The following is a 21,536-nucleotide window of genomic DNA, read 5'->3' as shown; positions in this document are numbered from 1 at the left end:
ACAACTAAATAAACATGAATTGGAACAAACTTTAGATTTTCTGATTACAGAACTGATGATAAGTCCACAGTACATTTTTGGGAGGCACAAAAGAAGTATTTGTTAATTTCCATGTGGAAGCTGTAACACATGACAAGGTTAAACAAATAAAAATTGAGTTTTATGCTGTTTTAAAATTCAAAATATTGGTAAAATGAATTATGGGTCCTACCATGCATTAAAGGAGCCCTGGAGGCACAGTGGTTAAAGCGCTCAGCTGCTAACCAAAATGTCAGCAGTTCGAACCCACCAGGTGCTCCATGGGAGAATGCTGTGGCAGTCTGCTTCTGTAAAGATTGATAGCCTTGGATTTATAGCCTATGGGGCAGTTCTATCCTGCAATATAGGGTCACTATGTCGGAACTGACTGTGGGTTTTTAACATGCATTAAAATGATACAATATTTTATTTTACTGGATAATTATTTTTTCTTAATTTGATTTAGTTCAACAAACAAGTACTTGTCCATATAGATATGAAGCTTTAATTTATATAGATTGTCAAAATTTGAGATAGATTATAATTTACCTATGACTTCCAAGGAAAAGTTTTAAATAAATATGTGTGCACACATTATACGTTATAACTCCTGGAAATATGTATAATATAAATCCTTTATTTTATATAGTTAATGAACAATATATATAAAATAAATATTTACTGTTAATGAGCAATATGTATAAAATAAATATTTCATTTTGTAATGCCTTGCTCCTATTTATCACATACATTTCATCGAGGAAAGGGGCCCTCAATTTTTTTTTTTCCATCATGGACACCTTTATTTAACCAAATCTTTTGCAGAAGTCCATATAAAAGAGATAAAAGGGAAGCAGGCCTAACTGAATGCGGGGGCATGAAACCTGGAGCTCTCTTGACCCATTCATTGTTTCCTAAAGGGACCCTGAGAAACTCCTAGGACCACTCAGACCTGGACTGATGACCTTGATCTTGAAGAACACCCTTGGTAATTCCTGGGAGGTTCTTTGCAGGACTTGAGAAGTGAAGGAGAATGTCTCATCCATCTGTTCTTAGGGTAACATCTGTGGCGGCAGCTCAGCGCACACATCCATCCCAAACCAACACACTGTGACATAGTAGATGTCACATGCCCAAGTTCCCTGTAGGAAACTCAAACTCTTCTCATGCCACCAAAGCATCTAAAAAAGGTGTCTATGCTTTCTGTCAGCAGAAGTAAAATATATAATGAACCAGAAAAAAAAAAAAAAAACACTGCCGTCGAGTCGATTCTGATTCATAGTTACCCTATAGGACAGAGTAGAACTGCTCCATAGGGTTTCCAAGGAGCAGCTGGTGGATTCGAACTGCTGACCTTTTGGTTAGCAGTCGAGCTCTTAATCACTGAGCCACCAGAGCTCCATATAATGAACAGAAGTGTCCAATTTTGGTTCTGGGTTTGCTTTCAAGGGACCGATTTCCTTACCTGGAAAGTCATCTGAGACAGGAAGGTAAGCTTGTCCTTCTCAAACAGTGCCTGGCTAGTATAGAGGAAGACAGCATGGGTGATGCTCTCCATCAGGTTGGCAATGCGCTCCTGTGGGTCATCCAGCTTGTCAGCCTGCTCGATTGCTCTGAGGAACAGCGAGTTGAAAGCCTGGGGAATTTAATTGACTGTTAAAGAGTGAAAACTGGGGTCTGGATGTCTTGCTCACCCCAGATACACAGGGCTACAGTTTAAGGGATATCTATGGGGACAGAGAACAGGACAGGATTATTATATGAGTTCTTAGAACAGTTCCTGGCACTTGTTAAGTGCTCATTAATGTTAGATGCCATTATTATTACTATTGTTATTATTATTAATACTATTTCACAAAATCTACCCACATCTCCTAGTCAACTGAACTGCACCATCCTCTCCTTTCCAAAAAAAAAAAACAACCATTGCCGTTGAGTCTATTCTGACTCATAGTGACCCTATGGGACAGAGTAGAACTGCCCCATAGGGTTTACAAGTACTTTTAAGTTGCCATTTGATGATCTCTTCTCCCTTTTAAAATCATTCTTGATATTTGTTCATTACTTCATCCCATGACTTGGTAATAATGGGGCTGTGTGGATTTTTTTTTTACATATACATACATATAAGACCACTTGCTGTAGTGTTGATTCCAACTCATGGTGACCCCGTGCACATCAGAGTAGAACTGTGCTTCATAGGGTTTTCAGTGGCTGACTTTTTGGAAGCTGACTGCCAGGACTTTCTTCTGAGGTGCCTCTGGGTGAACTTGAACCGTCAACCTTTTGGTTAGCGACCGGGTGTGTTAACCATTTGTACCATCATACATACATACATATACATATATACATATACACACATATACATATGTGTATATATATATGTACATATATATATATATAAAAATAAAAGAACCCATTGCCATCTAGTCAATTCCGACTCATAGTGACCCTACAGGACAGAGTAGAACTGCCCTATAGAGTTTCCAAGGAGCACCTGGTAGATTCCAACTGCTGACCTTTTGGTTAGCAGCTATAGCACTTAACCACTATGCCACCAGGGTTTCCATGTGTATATATATATATGTATACACACACATATATAAATACCTATACACACATATATATGTATGCACACATACCTACATACTCCATACATACGCATACATACTTTTTTTTTAACTGGTGTACAGGGATCAGAGAATACAGACTAATTTACCTTTAAGTCTGTATATATGAGTGAAAGTAAAACCCTATAATATCAGATACCTACAGTAAATACTGGTAAGAAGGCATTTTAAAAGTACTAAATTAAATTTTTTAATGAATTTTTAATTTATATCCATAAAACACACCCATTAAGTATACAGTTCAATGATTTTTGACAATGTATACTCCAGTAACCATCACTACAATTAAGACATAGAACCCTTCCATCGCCCCAAAAAGTTTCCACGTGGCTTTTTGCAGTCAATCCTCATTCCCAGCCCATGAATGATCTGCCTTCTGTCATGATAGTTTTGCCTTTTCTAGAATTTTATATAGTCATACAGTATTTACTCTTTGGTATATGACTTCTTTCTCTCAACATAATGTTTTTGTGACATATCCATGTTGCTGTATCAGTAGTTCATACCTTTATGTTGTAATATCTGACTATATGGATATACCAATTTGTATTTCCGTTCACTTCTTATCCTCTGGGTTGTTTCTAAATGTTGGCTATTATAAATAAAGTTCTTATGAACATTTATGGACAAGTTTTTGTGTGGACATGTTTTTATTTCTCTTGGGTAAATACTAGAGTAAAATTGCTGGATAATATTGTAAATGAGTGATTAACTTTATAAGAAACTGCCAAACTGTTTTCCAAAATGGTTTTACCACTTTGCATTCCCACCAAGAATGTGAGAGAGTCGCAGTGATTCTATACTCACTGTACTGATACTCTAAAATTTTAGCCATTCTAGTGGGTTTATAGTAATGCCACACTGTGTTATTTTTGCATTTCTCCGATGACTATTGAGCGTTTTTTTAAATGTCCTTATGGGCAATATGTATGTCTTATTACCATATTTTTACACAAATAACTCAAGCTGTCTGTGTTTGTTTGCTGGCCACGCCCTCCCCACCCCACCTCTCAAGGCACCCTCACAAGTGCTGCCATACCAATCCTCTTCCAGCAAGCTGCTGTTAAAAAAAATTAGCATAGCATACTTAATACCATGTGGGGGAGGGCGTGGCCAGCAAACAAACACAGAAGGCGCACATTATTTTCGTAGAAATACGTTATATGATGTGTCTGTTTAAATCGTTTATGTTTCTTAATGGGTTGTTTGCCTTATCATTGAGTTGTAAAAGTTAAGTTCTTCATCAGATATATGTATTGTGGAATTTTCCCTCCTGGTCTGTGCTTATCTTTTCATTTTCTTAAGAGTGCTTTTTGAAGATCACAAATTTTTATTTTTCATAAGTCTAATTTATTACCTTTTCTCTTTATTGTATCCTAAGAAATCTATGCCTAATTCAAAGCCAAAAGTTTTTCTCCTATTTTGTTTTCCTAGAAATTTTTCTGGTTTAGTTGATTTGTGTTGAGTTAATTTTGTGTATGGGTGATGTAATGGTCAAGGTTCATTTTATTCCATGTGGATATCCAGTTGTTCCAACAACTGTTGTAAAGACTCTTTTATCTCTCTCCATTAAATTGTCTTCGCACTGTTATCTAAAATCAATTGACCATACATGTGAGTCTCCTTCTGGACTGTCTATCCTGCTTCATTGATATATATATTTATCTTTAGGTCAAGACCACACTGTCTTGATTAATGTAGGTTTATAATAAGTTTTGAAATCTGGTACTGGAAGTCCTCTGACTTTTTTGTTCTTTTTCAAAATTGTTTAGCTATTTTAAGTCCTTTGTATTTCCACATAAATTTTAGAATCAGCTTGCCAATTTGAACTAAAAAGTATTCTGGGATTGTGAGTGAGATTGAATTGAATCTATAGATCAATTTGGAGAGAACTGACAACAATATTGAGTGTTGCAATCCATAAACATGGTATATCTCTCCATTTATTTACGTCCGTAATTTCTTTCAACAATGTTTTGTAGTTTTCAGTATACAGACCGTTCATGCATTTTGTTAAAATTATCTCTGTTTCTGGAAGCTACTGTAAACAGCGTTGGCCTATCAATTTTATTTTTCAATTGTTCCTAGTATATACAAATACAATGAATTTCATGTATTGAGTTTACATCCTGCAGGCTTACTAAAAACTCACTTTTTAGTTTGAGGAGCTTTATTTTAGATTTCTTAGAATTTTCTACATATACAATCAGATAATCTGTTATAAAAAAAAAAAAGACAGATTTTCTTCTTTTTTAAATTGTAGGCCTTTTATTGCCTTACTGCATTCACAGTACAATGTTGAATAGAAATGCTGAAAGCAGGTATCTTTGCCTTGCTCACGATCTCAGGAAAAGGCACTGATTTTTAAAAATATTAAGTATAGTGTTAGCTGTAGATTTTCAAAGATGTCCTTTAGCATGCTGAGAACGAGCTTACCTTCTATTCCTAGTTTGCTGAGAGTTTGTTCCTGTTTCTAATCTTGTGTTGAAATTTGTCAAGTTCTTTGTCTGCTCAGCTAAGATGATCATATGGCTTTTCTCTTTTACTTTGTTAATATGGTGAATTACATCATATGATTTTTGAATGTTAAATTAACTTGCATTTCTGTCATAAATACTTAGTAAGAATGTAACGTGCTTTTTATATATGGCTGGATTCAATTTGTCATTCTTTTCTTGATGAGTTTTGCATCTATGCTTGTGAAGGTTACTCTGGTTTTCTTGTAATGCCTTAGTCTGTTTTTGGTATTTGGGTAATACTTGACCTTACACTATTTAGTTGTATTACTCTCCCCATACACTGTTGTTCTTCCAAAATCTAACCATATTTCTCAGAGTTTTTTTTAAGAACAATATACAAATATACTATGATGTCACATCGATAGTTTAATTATCTGAAGGCTCATTGAAAATTATATATGAAAGTTCCTGAGAAAAGAATGTTTTTTGTTTTTGTTTTGTTAACTAGATCCTCATGCTTCCTTGCTGGGTGCACTGACTAATCAAAAATAAATTTTATGTTTACTTCTGGAAACAAGTTGAACTCCTGAACTTTTAAATGTTCTTAGCCTCCTCAGTGTTACCTTCAAGGAGAATTGATATATGGGGTTGATTTTCCTGAGGTCATTAATAACAAAGTAAAGAAGAGATGCCCTCGCTGCCACTGGTCTGTAACATTCTCGGGCCTCGTTGATTCTGGCTTCATTTTCTTTGGCTTCAATCACCTATGTTGGGATAAAAACAAAAATACTCTTCATATTCTCTATATATATCCAGGTGATGGAAGGAACATAGTGTAAATGAGAAATTATTAGTATCAAAATAGGTAACATGAATGGTATCTACATGCTTCAGTTTTTTTTTCTAAGATTAAATTCATATTTTTGAAAAAATTTTTCATAAACTGAGTTTTCAGTGAGAATGGACATAACTATAGCTGTTTTACAGACTACAGATTAAACAAATCTGATTGTTTTTGGTTCTACAGAATTTGTTCCTGAGAAATGTCACCTTCCTCCCTCCCCTCTCTCTTTCAGGGGTTAATAACCCAGCTATATCACCTCTCAGGGATGGCTCTTAAAAGTCTGCTGGGTCAACTCAATGCCAATAACTTTATTGGTCAACCAGGTATACAAAAGCGGTCAAGGTCAATAACATATGCAGTAGCTGAGCTTACTAAAAAGCCTTTATACCAAGACTCTCATGACTGTCAATTCTGAATTTGCAGCAGATCATCCATATGCTCATGTTTCCTTTAGTTTATCTTTAAGTATTAGCCTCTGGGTACATTCAGATGGATAAATAAAAAGTAAAAAAAACACACCACCACCACCACTACTCAACATATATTTTTTTTATTCAAGGGACAAACATCTACTTCTATATAGGATTACCACTGGTTCTACAGCTTCATAAGATATGGTAATTTTCAAACATTTTCTGTAGACTTGATTCATCAGATTTATAAAAGGAAATACAGAAAATGGGGAAAAGTAAGCAAAGTCCCTACATCGCCATATACTAAGACGATAGGGAGAGACAGTTTAAGAGACAATTAGAAGTTAACTTCAAAGCTAAGACCTAATTTAGTTAATTGCTCTAATCTTTACCATCTTAGGAGCCACCTAGAATTCACTTACTTAAAAGGATAGAGTAATTTGGGATTCCATTTCCTTGCTTAAATTAAGACAAAGATATTGGATTGTGGTGACACAGCCCTTGCTGGGTAATTAATAGATTATCTGGTAATGAGGATATTCCAGAAAGCAAGTAAGGGTTCCTCTCCTTTTGAAATAGTGGATTTTTAGGGGTTAATGGCCAACTGTGAAAGTCCAAAAGGCACACCATGCATAAGACATATTGAGACACTTGCTGGACATTTAGCGGGATGTCTACTCAATGAAAATTTTTACTGGCTTTTAGGAAATGTCAGTTCCCAGGGTGAATAATGCATTTGAGTACAGCGGGAGACCATCCCTTGCTCAGTCACCCACCACTGAAGACCTGTAAACAAAACTTCAGCTCTAAGTACTTCTCTAATATGTACAAGAGGCTGGGAAACCTGTGGTGAGACTGTAGGATGTCAGTTTGCCAGAGCTGGATGCTAAGCGTTTATAGATTTTAAATCATATAAGGCAGCAGGCCCCAATTTTCTTCACACTTGATTACTTAAAAAAAATAATAGAAACACAGTCTGACACAGTCTCATTTCAATGATTGGATCTTAGCTGAATTACGAAAAGCATGAGTTTGAACAGCTCCATCTCCATTCAGAAGGATCCCTGGTGGTACAATGGTTAAGCACTTGGCTGCTATTGGAAGGTTGGTGGTTCAAACCTACCCAGCCGCTCCACCAGAGAAAAGACCTGCAGATCTGCTTTCCTAAAGATTATGGCCTAGAAAACCCTATGGGGCAGTTCTACTCCGTCACACGGGGTCACTTTGAGTTGAAAACCAACTTGACAGCACATAACAACAACATACCCATTCAGAATTCCAAATAGTCCCATTTTAAAGGAAATTTTATTAACTGACACAGATTCTACAATTTAGTCTTCTTGGAGGAATTTCCAAGTCTGATTATGCTTTCACCCGGAGCATTTCATTGAAACAGAACGTCAGACACCTCCCGCGTCCTTTGCCCTTCCTACCTTGCGCTCTATCTCTGCCACGGTGGCTTTCGTGGTCTCCAGACTCTCCACCAGTTTAGTGTCATCTAAAAAGCTCCCCTCTGCTGCAGAAAGGCGCAGGAGGAGGTCGTCCTCCAGATGCTTCAGCTCAATCTTAAAATCGTTTTGGTGCTTTGTCAAAACCAGCTATTAAAAACCATGAAAAGTGAGAGACATGGTGATTAAGCAGATTTTTTTTTTTTTAAAGATACTCTTTTTTAAAGAATAATTTTATTTTTTCATTGTTGTCAAAAATGTACACAGCAAAATATAAAGAAATTTATCAATTTCTACATGTACAATTCAGTGACATTCATTACGTTCTTCAAGTTGTGCGATTATTCTCACTCTACTCTTCCGAATTATTCCCCCACTAGTAACGTGAACGCACTGCCTCTTAAGTTTCTTTTCTAACCTTTGGAGTTGTAAGCTGATGTTAATAGAGACTTTCTTTAACCAAAATTTTCATAGAATCATATATAACGAAATACACAACATTAAAATCATACCAGTAATTTTAAAAATTTGTTTAAAGAAATTCAGAAGGCATCTTAAGACTGAATGGCACCTCAGGGTCCAGAGTATCAACATTTATCATTAGGATCATAAATCTATAGGGAGAATCTATTTAAAAGAACATCATAGATCTCTAACATCAGAAATATGGATCCCTGTTTTAATTCTAAGCATATTTCATCTAAAATTTATAAATTCACCCAAATTAGCAAGTAAATTCTTTTTACTTTCCACACCAAAGAAATTCACCAATTTTCAAATTTGTTAGACAGTTGAACACATTATCCTTTTATGTATTTTAATCTCTGTGTGTAGTTATATGGCCTTTTTTCTTTTTAATTTTATCTGTACCTTATCTTTTATTCTTGATCGACCCTTCTAGAAGTATAGCTACTGTATTAGGTTTTTTTTCCCCAAGAACCAGCTTTTTGTTAATCTTCTGTACTGTCTGCTTTCTATGTCACTGTTTTCTGCTTTTATCTTTATTATTGCCTTCTTTCTATATTTTTAAGGCTTACTCTTTTTTTTCTTGTTTTCTGTACTCAACACTAAACTTAATTATTTTTAATATTATTTCTTAGTAAATGTACTTAAGTTCATAAATTTCCCTTTAAATACTAGCCATAACCAGCTCCAAGCCATTTAATTTTTCTAGTCTTACTCTAATACTCACCTTTTTCATTCTTCTGCCCTTGCTAAATTGAGCTATTATCATCTAATCTACCAGGGCACATTCCTGCCTCCGTACCTTTGTTTTCTGTAACTGATATGACTTTTGGCTTGTCCTAGTCCTATGTGTTAAACAAGAGTTACAGATAACCCATCTCCTTTCAGTAGTATAATCCCAACTACCTAGAATTTACCAGTTGCCATTGAATTAACTCTGACTCATGGTGACCCTATGTGTCAGAGTAGAACTGGGCTCCATAGGGTTTTCAGTGGCTGATTTTTCTAAAGTAGATCACCAGGCCTTTCTTTCAAGATATTTCTGGGTAGACTCGAACTTCCAACCATTCAGTTAGCAGCTAAGCATGTTAACCATTTGCACCATCCAGGGACTCCACCTATAATTTAGTGACCCTGAATCGTTTGTTAACTTTTCACATGCATCCCCACTCTTCTCAGATAGATTACAAGTTCCTGGAGGGCAGAAACCCTATCTTATACTACTGTGTCTAGCAGTATAATTGTACAAAGCAGGTGTTTTATAAGTGTTAGATGATTTAATATTTTTTACCTTAAGTTTCTCCAGATCTGGCCTTTCAATACTGACCACCTCTGCCAGCAGCTGGGACTGCAGACCATCTTCTGTGACTGTGAAATTGAGGAGGGTTGTCTGAGCTTGCAATTCTGGCTTAAAGTGAGGATTTGCCAGTTTTGTGTGAAGGATAAGGCGAAAGTTCTTGTTAAATTCACATTCTTTATCTCCAATCCTGATATACCTAAAGGAGGTGTAACAGGAGATGACCATGAACCATATTTGATATTAAGGAGTCACTCCATTCCTATATTCCAGTAATGTACCTGGGCCATAAGACCAGGTGATTTAGCATTTTTCAGCGGCTCTCAGTTTTAATAAAGTACAGGAGGCATAGTTGTATTATCCATTAACCATTATAAGATTGAGCTTTCTCACATGTAAAATGGTGATAATAGCAGCACTTACCTCGTAGTGTCACTGTAAGAATTAAATACAATAAATCATATAAAGGACTTATAACAACAAATGTTAGCATCTTTTATAATTTCTATGATTAAATTTATATCTAGCTAGCCAGGTGCCATCGAGCTGACTCTGCCTCATGGAAGCCCCATGTGTAGAAACCCCAGAAAAGAACTGTGCTTCATAGAGTTTTCAACAGCTGATTTTCTGGAAGCAGATCATTAGGCCTTTCTTCTGAGGAAACTCTGGGTGGGCTCAAACTGCCAACCTTTCGGTTAGCAGCCAAGTGCATTAACCATTTGCACCACCCAGGGACTCCAAACTTGTATTAAACATTTGTATTCTTTAAGGATAAAATGTGTATGTATGTGTGTGTATATGTGTATATATATATATACATAGAAAATCTGTGTGTATAAAATACTTTTGGCATCAGCTTAAAAGCTAAGTCCTTCAAGAAGTCCCCTTTGTGGAATACACTTAGGCTCTCAGCAGTCATACTTTAGTTTTGCATTCCTGCTTCTCTGGTCTCAGGGACCAGGAGTGGACACTTCATTAAAGCTGTCTTAATCGGAATCACTTTTCCTGAGATAGGGGTTGGGACAGAGAGAAGGAAGAGTTGGAACTGGAACCCATAAACTTGTACTAAGACATTTCTGTCCTCCTGGTGAACCAAGCAGCAGAGAAAGCTTTCCACATTTACTAAAGAAGAATAATTAAACAAATATACCCACTCCTCACTTACTGACATTGCTAGGATCCAAAGACCAGGTCGTTATATGAAAATATGTATTATGCAAAACTGGAAGATGACCACATCGGGTCACAAAATAGAGGATGACTACAGCATTACATAACTGCCAAATTACACCATCACATAACTGCCACACCACTGAGAATCATGGCCCAGGCGAGTTGACACATAACCTTAACCATCACAGCCAGCGTTACTCTTGCCTCACACCTCAGCGTTCGTACAGTGTTAATGTGCAGAACAGCAGGATAGTAGTTTTATTATTGTTATAAATGTAAAATGTTGGATAGCGAGATAACAAGTGAGGAGTAGGTGTATTCAGAAGGAAGAGTAATGCAAAGGGAGCACTCTCTGGGTCTTATGGGCTTCCAGGTCCCATCTTCCTTGGAGCTTGGCTGCATTCTCACCTCAGGTTCCACGACACTCCTACAGTCTGTAACACAGTCTCTGTCTTGCTTAAGCTAGATTGTGGTGATTTCTGGAATTACAAGCAAAGTTCTGAACTAATGCACCTTTCTCCCTAAGATGAGGGCCTGATTTTTCTCTGTTTGCATTCCTCCTATCCCAGATCCTGGGAGTCTGACATCTATGGACTTTATCACTTTGTCACCCTTGTCCTCTAGTTTCTGGATGGTTCTGCCAATGAAGTGACTGGCAGGAGACTGCAGTACCAGAGGAGAGAGAGATCAGGGTATAGTCACAGACCACGGTTCTGGTGAAGGCCACGACTATATTTCCTGTTTGGGATGGTCATCCTTCCACAGCTCCAGCTCAGAGGACCCAGTAATACCTTCAGGTCTAGAGGTGGTAAAGGCTTCCTGCTGTGGCAAATCCTTGGGTGCATCAACACCTCTAGCGGATTCTCTTAACTGTTCTCTCTGTAAATTCTTTCTATAAATAGTCACTATGGTAGTTCTATTAAAAAGTCCCAGCCCACCTGTGGCCTTTTTCCTGCCAGGAACCTTCTATGAAGAGCTAACAAAGAGGGAGCTTTTTCCTTCATGTTTTGAAACAGACAGAAACCAAAAATACTGGAACTTCTCAAATTCTGAAATTTTCTGCCATAGTGGTTGAAGTACAAGGAGTGAAAGCTCATATAAGGTGTCTGGGAGCATAGCTGAAGCAAGGAATGTCTTCTCAGTTTCCTATTTTATCTTGAAATTCATGAAAAGTCTGAATTCTTACCTATTAAGTATATAAAATATTTTAATAGTAGAGATATCATAATATTGCTAGAATGTTATCCAAAGTCCATATTATTTTTAATTTAAAGATAGTATTTTAAATAACCATGAGAAAAAAAAACTTATTGTCTCACTGATTTATGGGTGAGATGTTATTTCACTGAACTTCAATTTGGGGAAATAGGGTAAATTCAAAAGAAAAGACATGGCATAACAGGCTCAGCATTCTTTGTATCTAAATGTCATAATATTTACAATTTTTTCAATTGAGGACAGATACCCAGGATGCTGTAATGTGGCTATGTTTTAGGTTGCTGTCGGTGGAAGTTTTATAAATGTGTCTTGCTCTGAGATTGAGATGCTTGCGTCATATTAAAGAAATTTTTGTGAAACTTTTTTTTAGTGTATAAAGGTAAATGGCAATTTTCCTAAATCACTAAAACTTATCACCTGCAAATGAACTGAGAATCTCAAAAAACTGATCACACTCAATTTTTGTCTACATCAAACTCTCAATTCTTGTTTCCACCATGGTGAATTTATATTTGCAACCAAAACCTTCACAGTTATTAACTCTCTAAGACTGAAAAAGATCTGTCAATCAACCACTCTGGAAGATATTTTTTATTATTAAGTTGAATGGTGACTTCATTCCCCTTATCTCTTTTGGTTTGTCTGTTTTCACTTTTTCAGGATATCCCACCATTTAATTTTTTCCAGGAGGAAAAACAACAATTCCGTTAGCAGCCCTCCTGTGTCTGAGCCAGTATCTATCTGGGTAGTATATACTTCCTTTTAGCAAAAAAAAAAAAGTTTTTTTTTAGGTGAGTATTCACATCATTGTTTTAAAAAGAATCACTGAGAACATCAAGAGATGAGGCACAGGGCCAATGTTTTAAGTGAATCAGGCAATGGTTACTGGTCTATCTGATGTGTGTGGGGGCCCTGAGTCCTCTTTTGACAGGTATGGGTGTGACACTATCAGTTCATATTTTTTCATGTGTTTTCCAGTTGATATCATGCACTTTAAAATAACCATACATCTTATTTCTTCAATTTTTTTTTTTTTTTTGTCACGAAACAAGGTACAAGCAAACATACATTCTTTCAACAGTTACTGAACACCTACACCATGCCAAGCTGCCATATGGTCTTCAAGGCACTGGGCATACAGCTATTACCAAGACAAGCAGGGTCTCTGCTCTCACGGACTTTATTAGTCACTCTCGCATACTACGCACTGCTTGCTGCTGTTGGTGTCATCAAGTGGACTCCGACTCATAGCAACCCCATTTATAACAGAATGAAATGTTGCCTGGTCCTGCACCATCCTCACAATATGTCTGAGCCCATTGTTGGAGCCACTGTGTCAGTCCATCTTGCTGAAGGTCTTCCTCTTTTTCACTGACCCTCTACTTTACCAAGCATAATGTCCTTCTCCACGGACTGGTCCCTCCTGATAACATGTCCAAAGTACGTGAGATGAAGTCTTGCCATCCTCGCTTCTAAGGAGCATTTGACTGTACTTTCTCCAGGACAGTTTTATTCATTCTTTTGGCAGTCCATGGTATATACAAGATTATTCACCAATACTAAATAGGCTTTAAAAACAAACTAACAAAAAAAACCCCAAACCTGTTGCCATTGAGTCGATTTTGACTCATAGGGACCCTATGGGATAGAGAAGAACTGCCCCATAGGGTTTCCAAGGACTGGCTGGTGGATTCCAACTGCCGACCTTTTGGTCCAATCAGCCACTACAGGTTTAACCATGTTCCCTCTCCAGGCTTTCAAGAAAAAAAGCATGAGATTGGCCAAAATGGAGCATGGAGGTTCTGACAATTTTGCTTTTGAATGCAGGTGACGAAGACTTTCAACTGGTTCAATATTTTATAAAAACTTCCCAAATATCTGAGTTAAAGCAATGCTCCCTAAGATGACTTCCGGATGACCCCGAGGCACTGCGTCTCCTGTGCACACCTACATGTACCCTGAGGCCCTCATCTATCCCAGTTTGAGAACCAGAAACATGTCTGCATGAGGGACAAATCTGATTTTCTCTGTCAAGGGACAGAGTGAATCGAGGGGGCTCTGTGTGCAGATGGAGCAGAGAAGGATGTCTGCCTATAAATTGCGTTTTACATCCTGTGCTGAAACATTATTTTATAGGTTTAGATTTCCCAGGGAAAGTAAATTACCCTCAACTGGGGTGTTTATGATCTATGAAAGACAAAAACTGCATAACGACTCAGTAGGTTTTTATCATTGTCGCTAGGTTAATTTTTGGTTAATCTCCTTTCTGGGAAAATTAAACAGACTGCTAATGTTCTCTCACGATTTCAAGGATCCAAAAAACAACCAAGTTAACCAGCGGGGTGGGAAAACCAAACAGAATCACGTTGTTGTTTCTGTGAAAGGCATGAATCTAGAGGTTACGACTTCTAGAACACTGAAGGCAGCGGACACTCGAACTTAAACTGCCGCTAGGAGCAACAACAGCGTGTGAAAAGCAACATTAAACTCAGATATGGCTACTGTCTTAAAACAGTGGTTCTTAACCCATTTCCAGCCCTACTCTCCCCACCCCCGCCCCCCAGGAACAGGACACACTGGCCTCTGTCACTGCACCAAAGTGAGAGTCAGGGGGTGGGGACAGAGACAGCCAGGGTAGAGTCTCAGAATCTGGGTGGAGCTGATCCCAGAGGGTTTAATATGTCCCTTCAAGGGAATGAGCTCCTCCCCCTCTCTCTTCTCATTGGCCAAGATTTGGTGGTTTGGAGGTGAGAGACCAATTATGCAATCTCAGAGGTGAAATAAAAATGATTCTTCTCAGTACAAACACCATGGCTGCATTGGCTAGGACATGGGGAGAGTAAAAAACATCCTGTTTCACCTAGCTGAGTTATAATTTTAGAGCAAGAAGGGACTCTAGAGATGATTCAGCTGATTCCCTTCCATAGACTCAAACATTTATAACTTGCTCAAGGTCACACAGTGTAGTGGCAGAGCTGGGACTAAAACCTGGGTTCTCTAGACTCCTAGTATAAAATTCATTTCACTGCACCATATTGTGAGTCAATTTGTGCTGTTTGATGGTAACAGCCTGTACCCTCAGCCTCTGTCAACCTGTCTAATAACTGATCACACAAGGGTACTAAAAAAATATGGTTAGTTCAGTACCAGTCTTTGGCCAGTAGAGAAAAAATAGAAAGATATAGCTCAGAGTACATGCCCTACAAATCTTTGGTCAGCAATTTTGTCCTTGTTTATAAAGAATAGCACTGACTATTGAGATGTCCACCCCTAATCTAAGAGCTATAATTTCTGATGTATTCATTTAAAATGAGTAACTCAATTTATAAAATTTTTAAAATAAAGCACTCAATTTATATAAATGTCTTCTATCTTCTGACTTTCAGAAAAGAAAAACATAATATTTTAAATGTGCTAAAATGCCCACTGATTAGCTGAATGAATTGTTTTATAGTAAAGACGATCATCTGCAAATATAGCTGACGTATAAATTCAGCTTTTCATATGTCAGGTTTACATAAAAATCAGGTACAAGAGAATATAAAAATTCTTTTAAAGTTTATTCAAAACCTGGCCTAAAAGTATCCAAGGGTAAAAAGATGCCTAATTTCTTCAAGTCACAGAAGGCCACTATTGTTACAGAGGAATAACATGTAAATTACATTAAAACCACTCGGACATTATGTTCCAGCAATCCCACTTCTAGGTATACACCCTAGAGATCTAATAGCTGTGGCATGAATAGACATATGCACACCCATGTCCACTGCAGCACTATTCACAATAGCAAAAAGATGGAAACAACCTAAGTGCCCATCAAAAGATGAATGGATAAACAAAATGTGGTACATATATACAATGGAATACTATGCAGCCATAAAGAATAATGATGAATCCTTGAAACACTGTATAATGTGGATGAATCTACAGGACATTATGCTGAGTGAAATAATTTGATCACAAAAGGACAAATATTGTATGATTGCACATTTATAAGAAGAATAGATTTATATACAGAGAAGAAGGTTCATTGGTAATTACCAGAGACAAGGTGAGGGGGAGCACTCTTAAGATAGTAGATACTTGTTAGTTTTGGTGATGGGAAAGATAGCATTGAACATGGGTGAAGTGCACACAGCTTGATCAAGGTAAATGAGGTCACAAGAGAAAAGGATGCCTTTGATAAAGGATATGACAAACATAATTCAGAAACAACACCAAGAACAACCAAAAAAATATGGTTGAGGTTACACAAATATGTACACAGGCATATAAATATATGAGTATGAATATGGGGGTACATATGTATGCACAGATAGAAGTATCTATAGGCATATATACATACAGGTATGTGGTACATGCATGGACATCCATATACATACTAAATTATATAGAGGACACAGGTACAGATACTTCTTAGACATAACCAAACACCTTGCAAGATTAGTTTTTGGGGTTTGAAGACTTAGGACCCTAGTTTCATGGAACAAGTCTCAGTTAGTTGGCATAATATAATTCATAAACTGTATGTTCTACACCCAACGTGGTGAATAGCGTCAGGGGTCTTGAAAGCTTGTGAGCGGCCACCTAAGATACAACTATTGGTCTCTACTCTCTGGAACAAAAGAGAAACAAGGAAACCAAAGACTCAGGGAAGAAAGTAGTCTACAGGACTAACAGTCGACACGAACTATGGCCGCATCTACGTTGAGACCAGAAGAATTAGATGGTGCTCGGCTACCGCTACCAACCATTCTGATCAGGGCCACATTAGATGGGTCCTTACAGAATGTAAGAAAAATGTGGAGCAGAACTCAAGCTTTTAAAAAGTCCAGACTTACTGGATCAGTTGAGACTACAGGACTCTCCAAGACTATTACCCTGAGATATACTTCAAACCGTAAACCAAAATTATCTTTTGAGGTCACCTGTTAGCTAAATAACAGATTGGCTCATAAAAAAGGTATCACCTGTGAGTACTATGCTTCTTACACACACACCCACACACCCACACCCACACCCACACACCCACACCCACACCCACACCCACACCCACACACCCACACCCACACACACCCACACACACACCCACACACCCACACACACACACACACCCACACACACACACACACACACACACACCCCTACACTTGCCCTAAAGCAAAGATGAGAAAGTTGGGGGGGTGGGGGTGGGGGGAGGGCAAGGAAGCAAGAATAATGGAAATGCAACAACCAGAATGGAAATAACGAGAATGTTGATGCAATGTGGAAAAACCAAACAATGTCACTGACCAATATGTACAGAAATTATTAAATGGGAACATAATTTGCTGTGTAAGCTTTCACCAAAAACTCAATAAAATATTTTTAAAAAAGAATATCATCCATGAGTAATGAGCATCTTTAAAAAAAAAAAAAAATCAACAATACAAGACCAAACAGTCAAAAATTACTTAAAGCAAAGATGAGAAGGTAAGGGGCAGGGAAACTAGAGTACTGGATATGATAAAACCAGAACAGAATGAATGAGAATAATGCCACATTGTGAAAAGGGTAACAAATATCACTGAATAATTTGTGCAGAAATTGTTAAATGGGAACCTAATTTGCTGTGTAAACTCTCATCTTATATGCAATATTAGAACTAAAAACACTTGGACATAATTTCTTGGCTGATTTTCATACTTCTGTGATAGACATGGCGAAACATTTTTCCTAATTATTGGAATTACCTGAAAACCAGAGTATCTGTGACCTGGGAGAGGCAGAATTATCTGGATATAACTAAGATCTGGGTTGGAAGTTAGAGATTACAATCAAGTTCCTATTCTGATATACATGTCTGGAAACCACAGAACTATTCTCAAGATTTAGTTTAGTTACTGTTGAAAATATCATCCATCTTGGATCATAAAAATTTAAATGAATTTCTCTAGTGATCAGATATTCTGAGTGCCTGAACAAACATCATCATTTTTTATTGCCATCTAAAAACCAAACATGGAGAGCAGCACATCCACTTTAGAATAAAGAATTACTGCTACGAGTTTGGAAACCCTCCTGGCGTAGTGCTTAAGTACTACAGCTGCTAACCAAAAAGGTCAGCAGTTTGAATCCACCAGGTGCCCCTTGGAAACTCTATGGTGCAGTTCTACTCTGTCCTATAGAGTCACTATGAGTCGGAATCGACTCGATGGCAACGGCTTTGGTTTTTTTGGACTGTGAGTCAGAATCAACTCGATGGCAATGTGTTTACTGTGGCAAATCAGAATCTATACTAGGAATAGCTGCTGTGGGAGCCATTTAAAAAGATCTGCAAAAACCTTTTCATGATGCTGTTTGGAGAGAAATTTCCTAAGACATTCTAAGGGTCTTACTCTAAGATAGACAACTGAGATAGTTAATGAGTTCTCTGATGGTAAATAGGAAGGATTCCACCCTTTAGGCTTCATTAGATTCGTTTTGTCAAGGTAAAGAGATAGTGGGTTTTGAGATGAATAAATAACATATTCCCATCTGTTGAAAAAAAAAAAAAACACTCAGGAGAAGGAAAAAAAAAGTTTCAATGGACATCTAAAAGCCTTACTGCATATCCTGCTGTTTAAAATTAAAAGCTTCTAGATTGGATTTGTGAGCTCCAACAGCTAAGGCAGAGTGCCGATGATAGGATCAGGTGTAGCAAAATGCTCGAGGGGAGTTGTTACTTAGCAGCCTCAGCAGGAAGGGCTGTGCAAGTTGGTCAAACCCGTTTTCTGAAGAAAGGTATTGGCTGAATGTGGCACAGCTGGCAAGATGTTCAGGGAAATGAAGGAAAGTCTCGAATAGAAATGAGTTAATTGTCTTACTGCTTCATACAGTGAATATAACCAACATGTCCTTCTCAGATAAAAGCAAACTTCAATTAGAATTAAAAAAAATAAGAATGTTGCCGGAGTACATGTACCATTGTACAGGGGGAAGAAAAGGAAAGCTAACAAAGAAAATCATAGAAGATTATTTGTCTTTGGTTGCACCCATATTTAAATATTTATTAATATGTCTATACGTTTATTTAAATATTAAAGATGACGTTGAAAATAAAGAAGTGCTGGTTCTATTTATGTTTTTTTTTAGAAGATGATTTTCGTTATTTATTTTCAGGTAAGACCAAACAAGTATTAGCAAGATGACTGTGAGCGTGTGTATGCATGATCTGTGGCATTATATGTATATATTTTAATTTAGATTGAATTTAGGAATAGAAAGGCTGTTGGAGGTTTTGTTTGGGAATTAAACTCTATTTCAAGCTTAGAAATTAGGAGAGACAAGAATGCTGAATTTCATTACATGAGGGCCCAAATTAACTTGAAAATAAAACTATTCTTACCCACAGGGACACAATGAGACAACTACATCACTCCAGAGTTTATTTAAAAATCAAAAGCTTCCAGCTCAAGAGATTACATTCTACCACAGTGTAGGATTTAATTTAAGATGGTTCCATCTTAAACTCTACCCAAGTACTAAAGACACCTCATTTAGATTGATTTTCATCTCTAACACAATCTATGACATCAACTCCAAGACCAGCAACATAACGATATCTGGTAAGCTGGAAAGTTGCTAACTGAAAGCAATTCTTATTAATACTAGCACAACCACGTCATTATAAAATGAATGTCTTCTGTAAAATACTGTCTCCCTTTCACTGCATTATTTCTGTAAAACTGAAAGTTTATATTATATAGCTAATGTTTATATTAGTGAGTTTTAGATTGCTTTTTAGGGCATGCTCCTCAAAGACTATTATTAAAACAATGATTACATGAAAAGTAAATACAAAATGAAGTGTAAAATATTTTTTCCCCAAATATTTACACACACACAAACAAGCTGAAGTACATCTTCCAGTAAGGTTTCTCTGGTTAAGATTAAAGTTCAAAAATCACTCAGTAACATTTGGGGGGATTTGAAAGATTAAGAGACATAATTTTATGAAGATAGTTCACAGATCAGCAACTTCATTAATATGTAATATGCATTTCTCAAACTTTTCCAAATTTGCTTTAGAAAAAAGTACATGTTGGTAAATCTTCCCAGGTTTTCTGTCCATTGATATGATAAGATGTATTTTATTTAAAATTAGGATTGTCTGGAGTTTGGTGGATTTCATTATTTGTAATTACCCAGCTGTTGTCAGCCTGTGGCCATTTTATGACAGTGGTATCTACAGTGTGGGTCAGGTTCAACTGTATATCTTCTCAAACACAGATTTAATGTGCTATTGATGAAACCATTACTAGAACCAAATTAAAGTCTGGGCTGATGTATTGGTCCACAGGGAGCTGTCAGACATGAAAGGAGCAATTAGTATTCATTACTTCATACTCCACAACATTCCAATTATTAATGAACTTCAACTTTGGGACTATGCTATATCTATCACAAGCATCTTCTGAGGCATTCATTATTAGGAAGAATGAACTAACACTTGTTTAAAAAAAGGCCATACAAAACAAACAGAACTAAAATAAACAAAAACAGTTCCAGCAAAATGGCACTCTAGGCAGAAGCACCACACCGTCCCTCCACAGCAAAGATCCAACAAACTAAGCCGAACAGAGAGTACAACAATCCTGAAACCCTAAAACATCAAATGAAGAGAGAAAGAACTCAGCCAAGCATCAAATGGAGTGAGAAAACCGACAGAGAACGGAGAGCGAGGAGAGATTCATGCAGAGGTACCCTACCAGCTAACGCAGCGCAGATCCACCATCTTGGACTCCTATCAGAGACCAGCAAACGGGGGTATGAGAAAGCAGCCTCACGGAGCATCCAGCAGGAGACAAACAACCGTCTCTCATCTCTCCATTCCAACAGCAAGCTCCCCTAGCATTCTTTTTTGTTTGTTTTTATGGTTTTGGCTCCTGTTCCTCTCTCCTCTCTCCCATATCCATCTTAGCTCCACACGTAACAATCTCCCCGCTGCATCCTGCCTACCTGCACTGTGTGCTTGACATCACACCACCAAGCAGCACAGGCACAGCCTACTGGAACCTGCCCTGCACTGATTACCGACCCGCTCTGGTGGCTGCAGTAAGTGCCACAAACAACCTGTCCCAGTAAATCCTCTTCAGCTAGACCTGCCCTACTGTACCATATCTGAGTGACTGATACTGCCAGTTGGAGAAGGAGGCAAAAAGTATTGAGTGCACAGACGAGCAAACAACAAAGAACACACAGTCCACCTGCTCAGACATAATCAAATTTTTTTTTTTAAAAAAGGGACGAAATAAACAAAGCTACAATCAATAAACAAGAAAAATAACTACTGAATGCCCCAAAAACAGCAGACAATATCAAAACATTTACAAAAACAGGACAGGATGGTTCCAGTAGGTGTACAAAATAAAATACCAGACGACTCTCCTGTGGAAGAAAATGCACTAGAACTACCTGATAGGGAATTCAAATCTCTAATACTCAGAATTCTCCAAGAACTGACGCAAAAAGCTGACAAACATGAGGAAAAAATAGACAAATTCATGGAAAATACAGACAAACAATTGGAATAATTCAGGAAGATTATGCA

The 21,536-nt window shown here is 37.4% G+C and overlaps 1 protein-coding gene across 1 annotated transcript in view; it reads right to left on the bottom strand.

Moving 5' to 3' along the window:
- LOC101351062 (dynein heavy chain 11, axonemal) overlaps nt 1–21,536 on the bottom strand; it is a 334,378-nt gene that overhangs the window by 50,506 nt on the left and 262,336 nt on the right. The window contains exons 60-63 of the mRNA XM_023732310.1: nt 9,569–9,773; nt 7,798–7,962; nt 5,731–5,871; nt 1,484–1,654 (exon numbers count right to left, since the gene is read on the bottom strand). Coding sequence (XP_023588078.1) covers nt 1,484–1,654; nt 5,731–5,871; nt 7,798–7,962; nt 9,569–9,773 — 682 coding nt within the window. The remainder of the gene's footprint in view (nt 1–1,483; nt 1,655–5,730; nt 5,872–7,797; nt 7,963–9,568; nt 9,774–21,536) is intronic.

This window comes from Trichechus manatus, unplaced genomic scaffold (assembly GCF_000243295.1).
Source record: "Trichechus manatus latirostris isolate Lorelei unplaced genomic scaffold, TriManLat1.0 scaffold00050, whole genome shotgun sequence".
Taxonomy (NCBI): Eukaryota; Metazoa; Chordata; class Mammalia; order Sirenia; family Trichechidae; genus Trichechus; species Trichechus manatus.
This window is presented reverse-complemented; position numbering and strand designations above follow the sequence as displayed.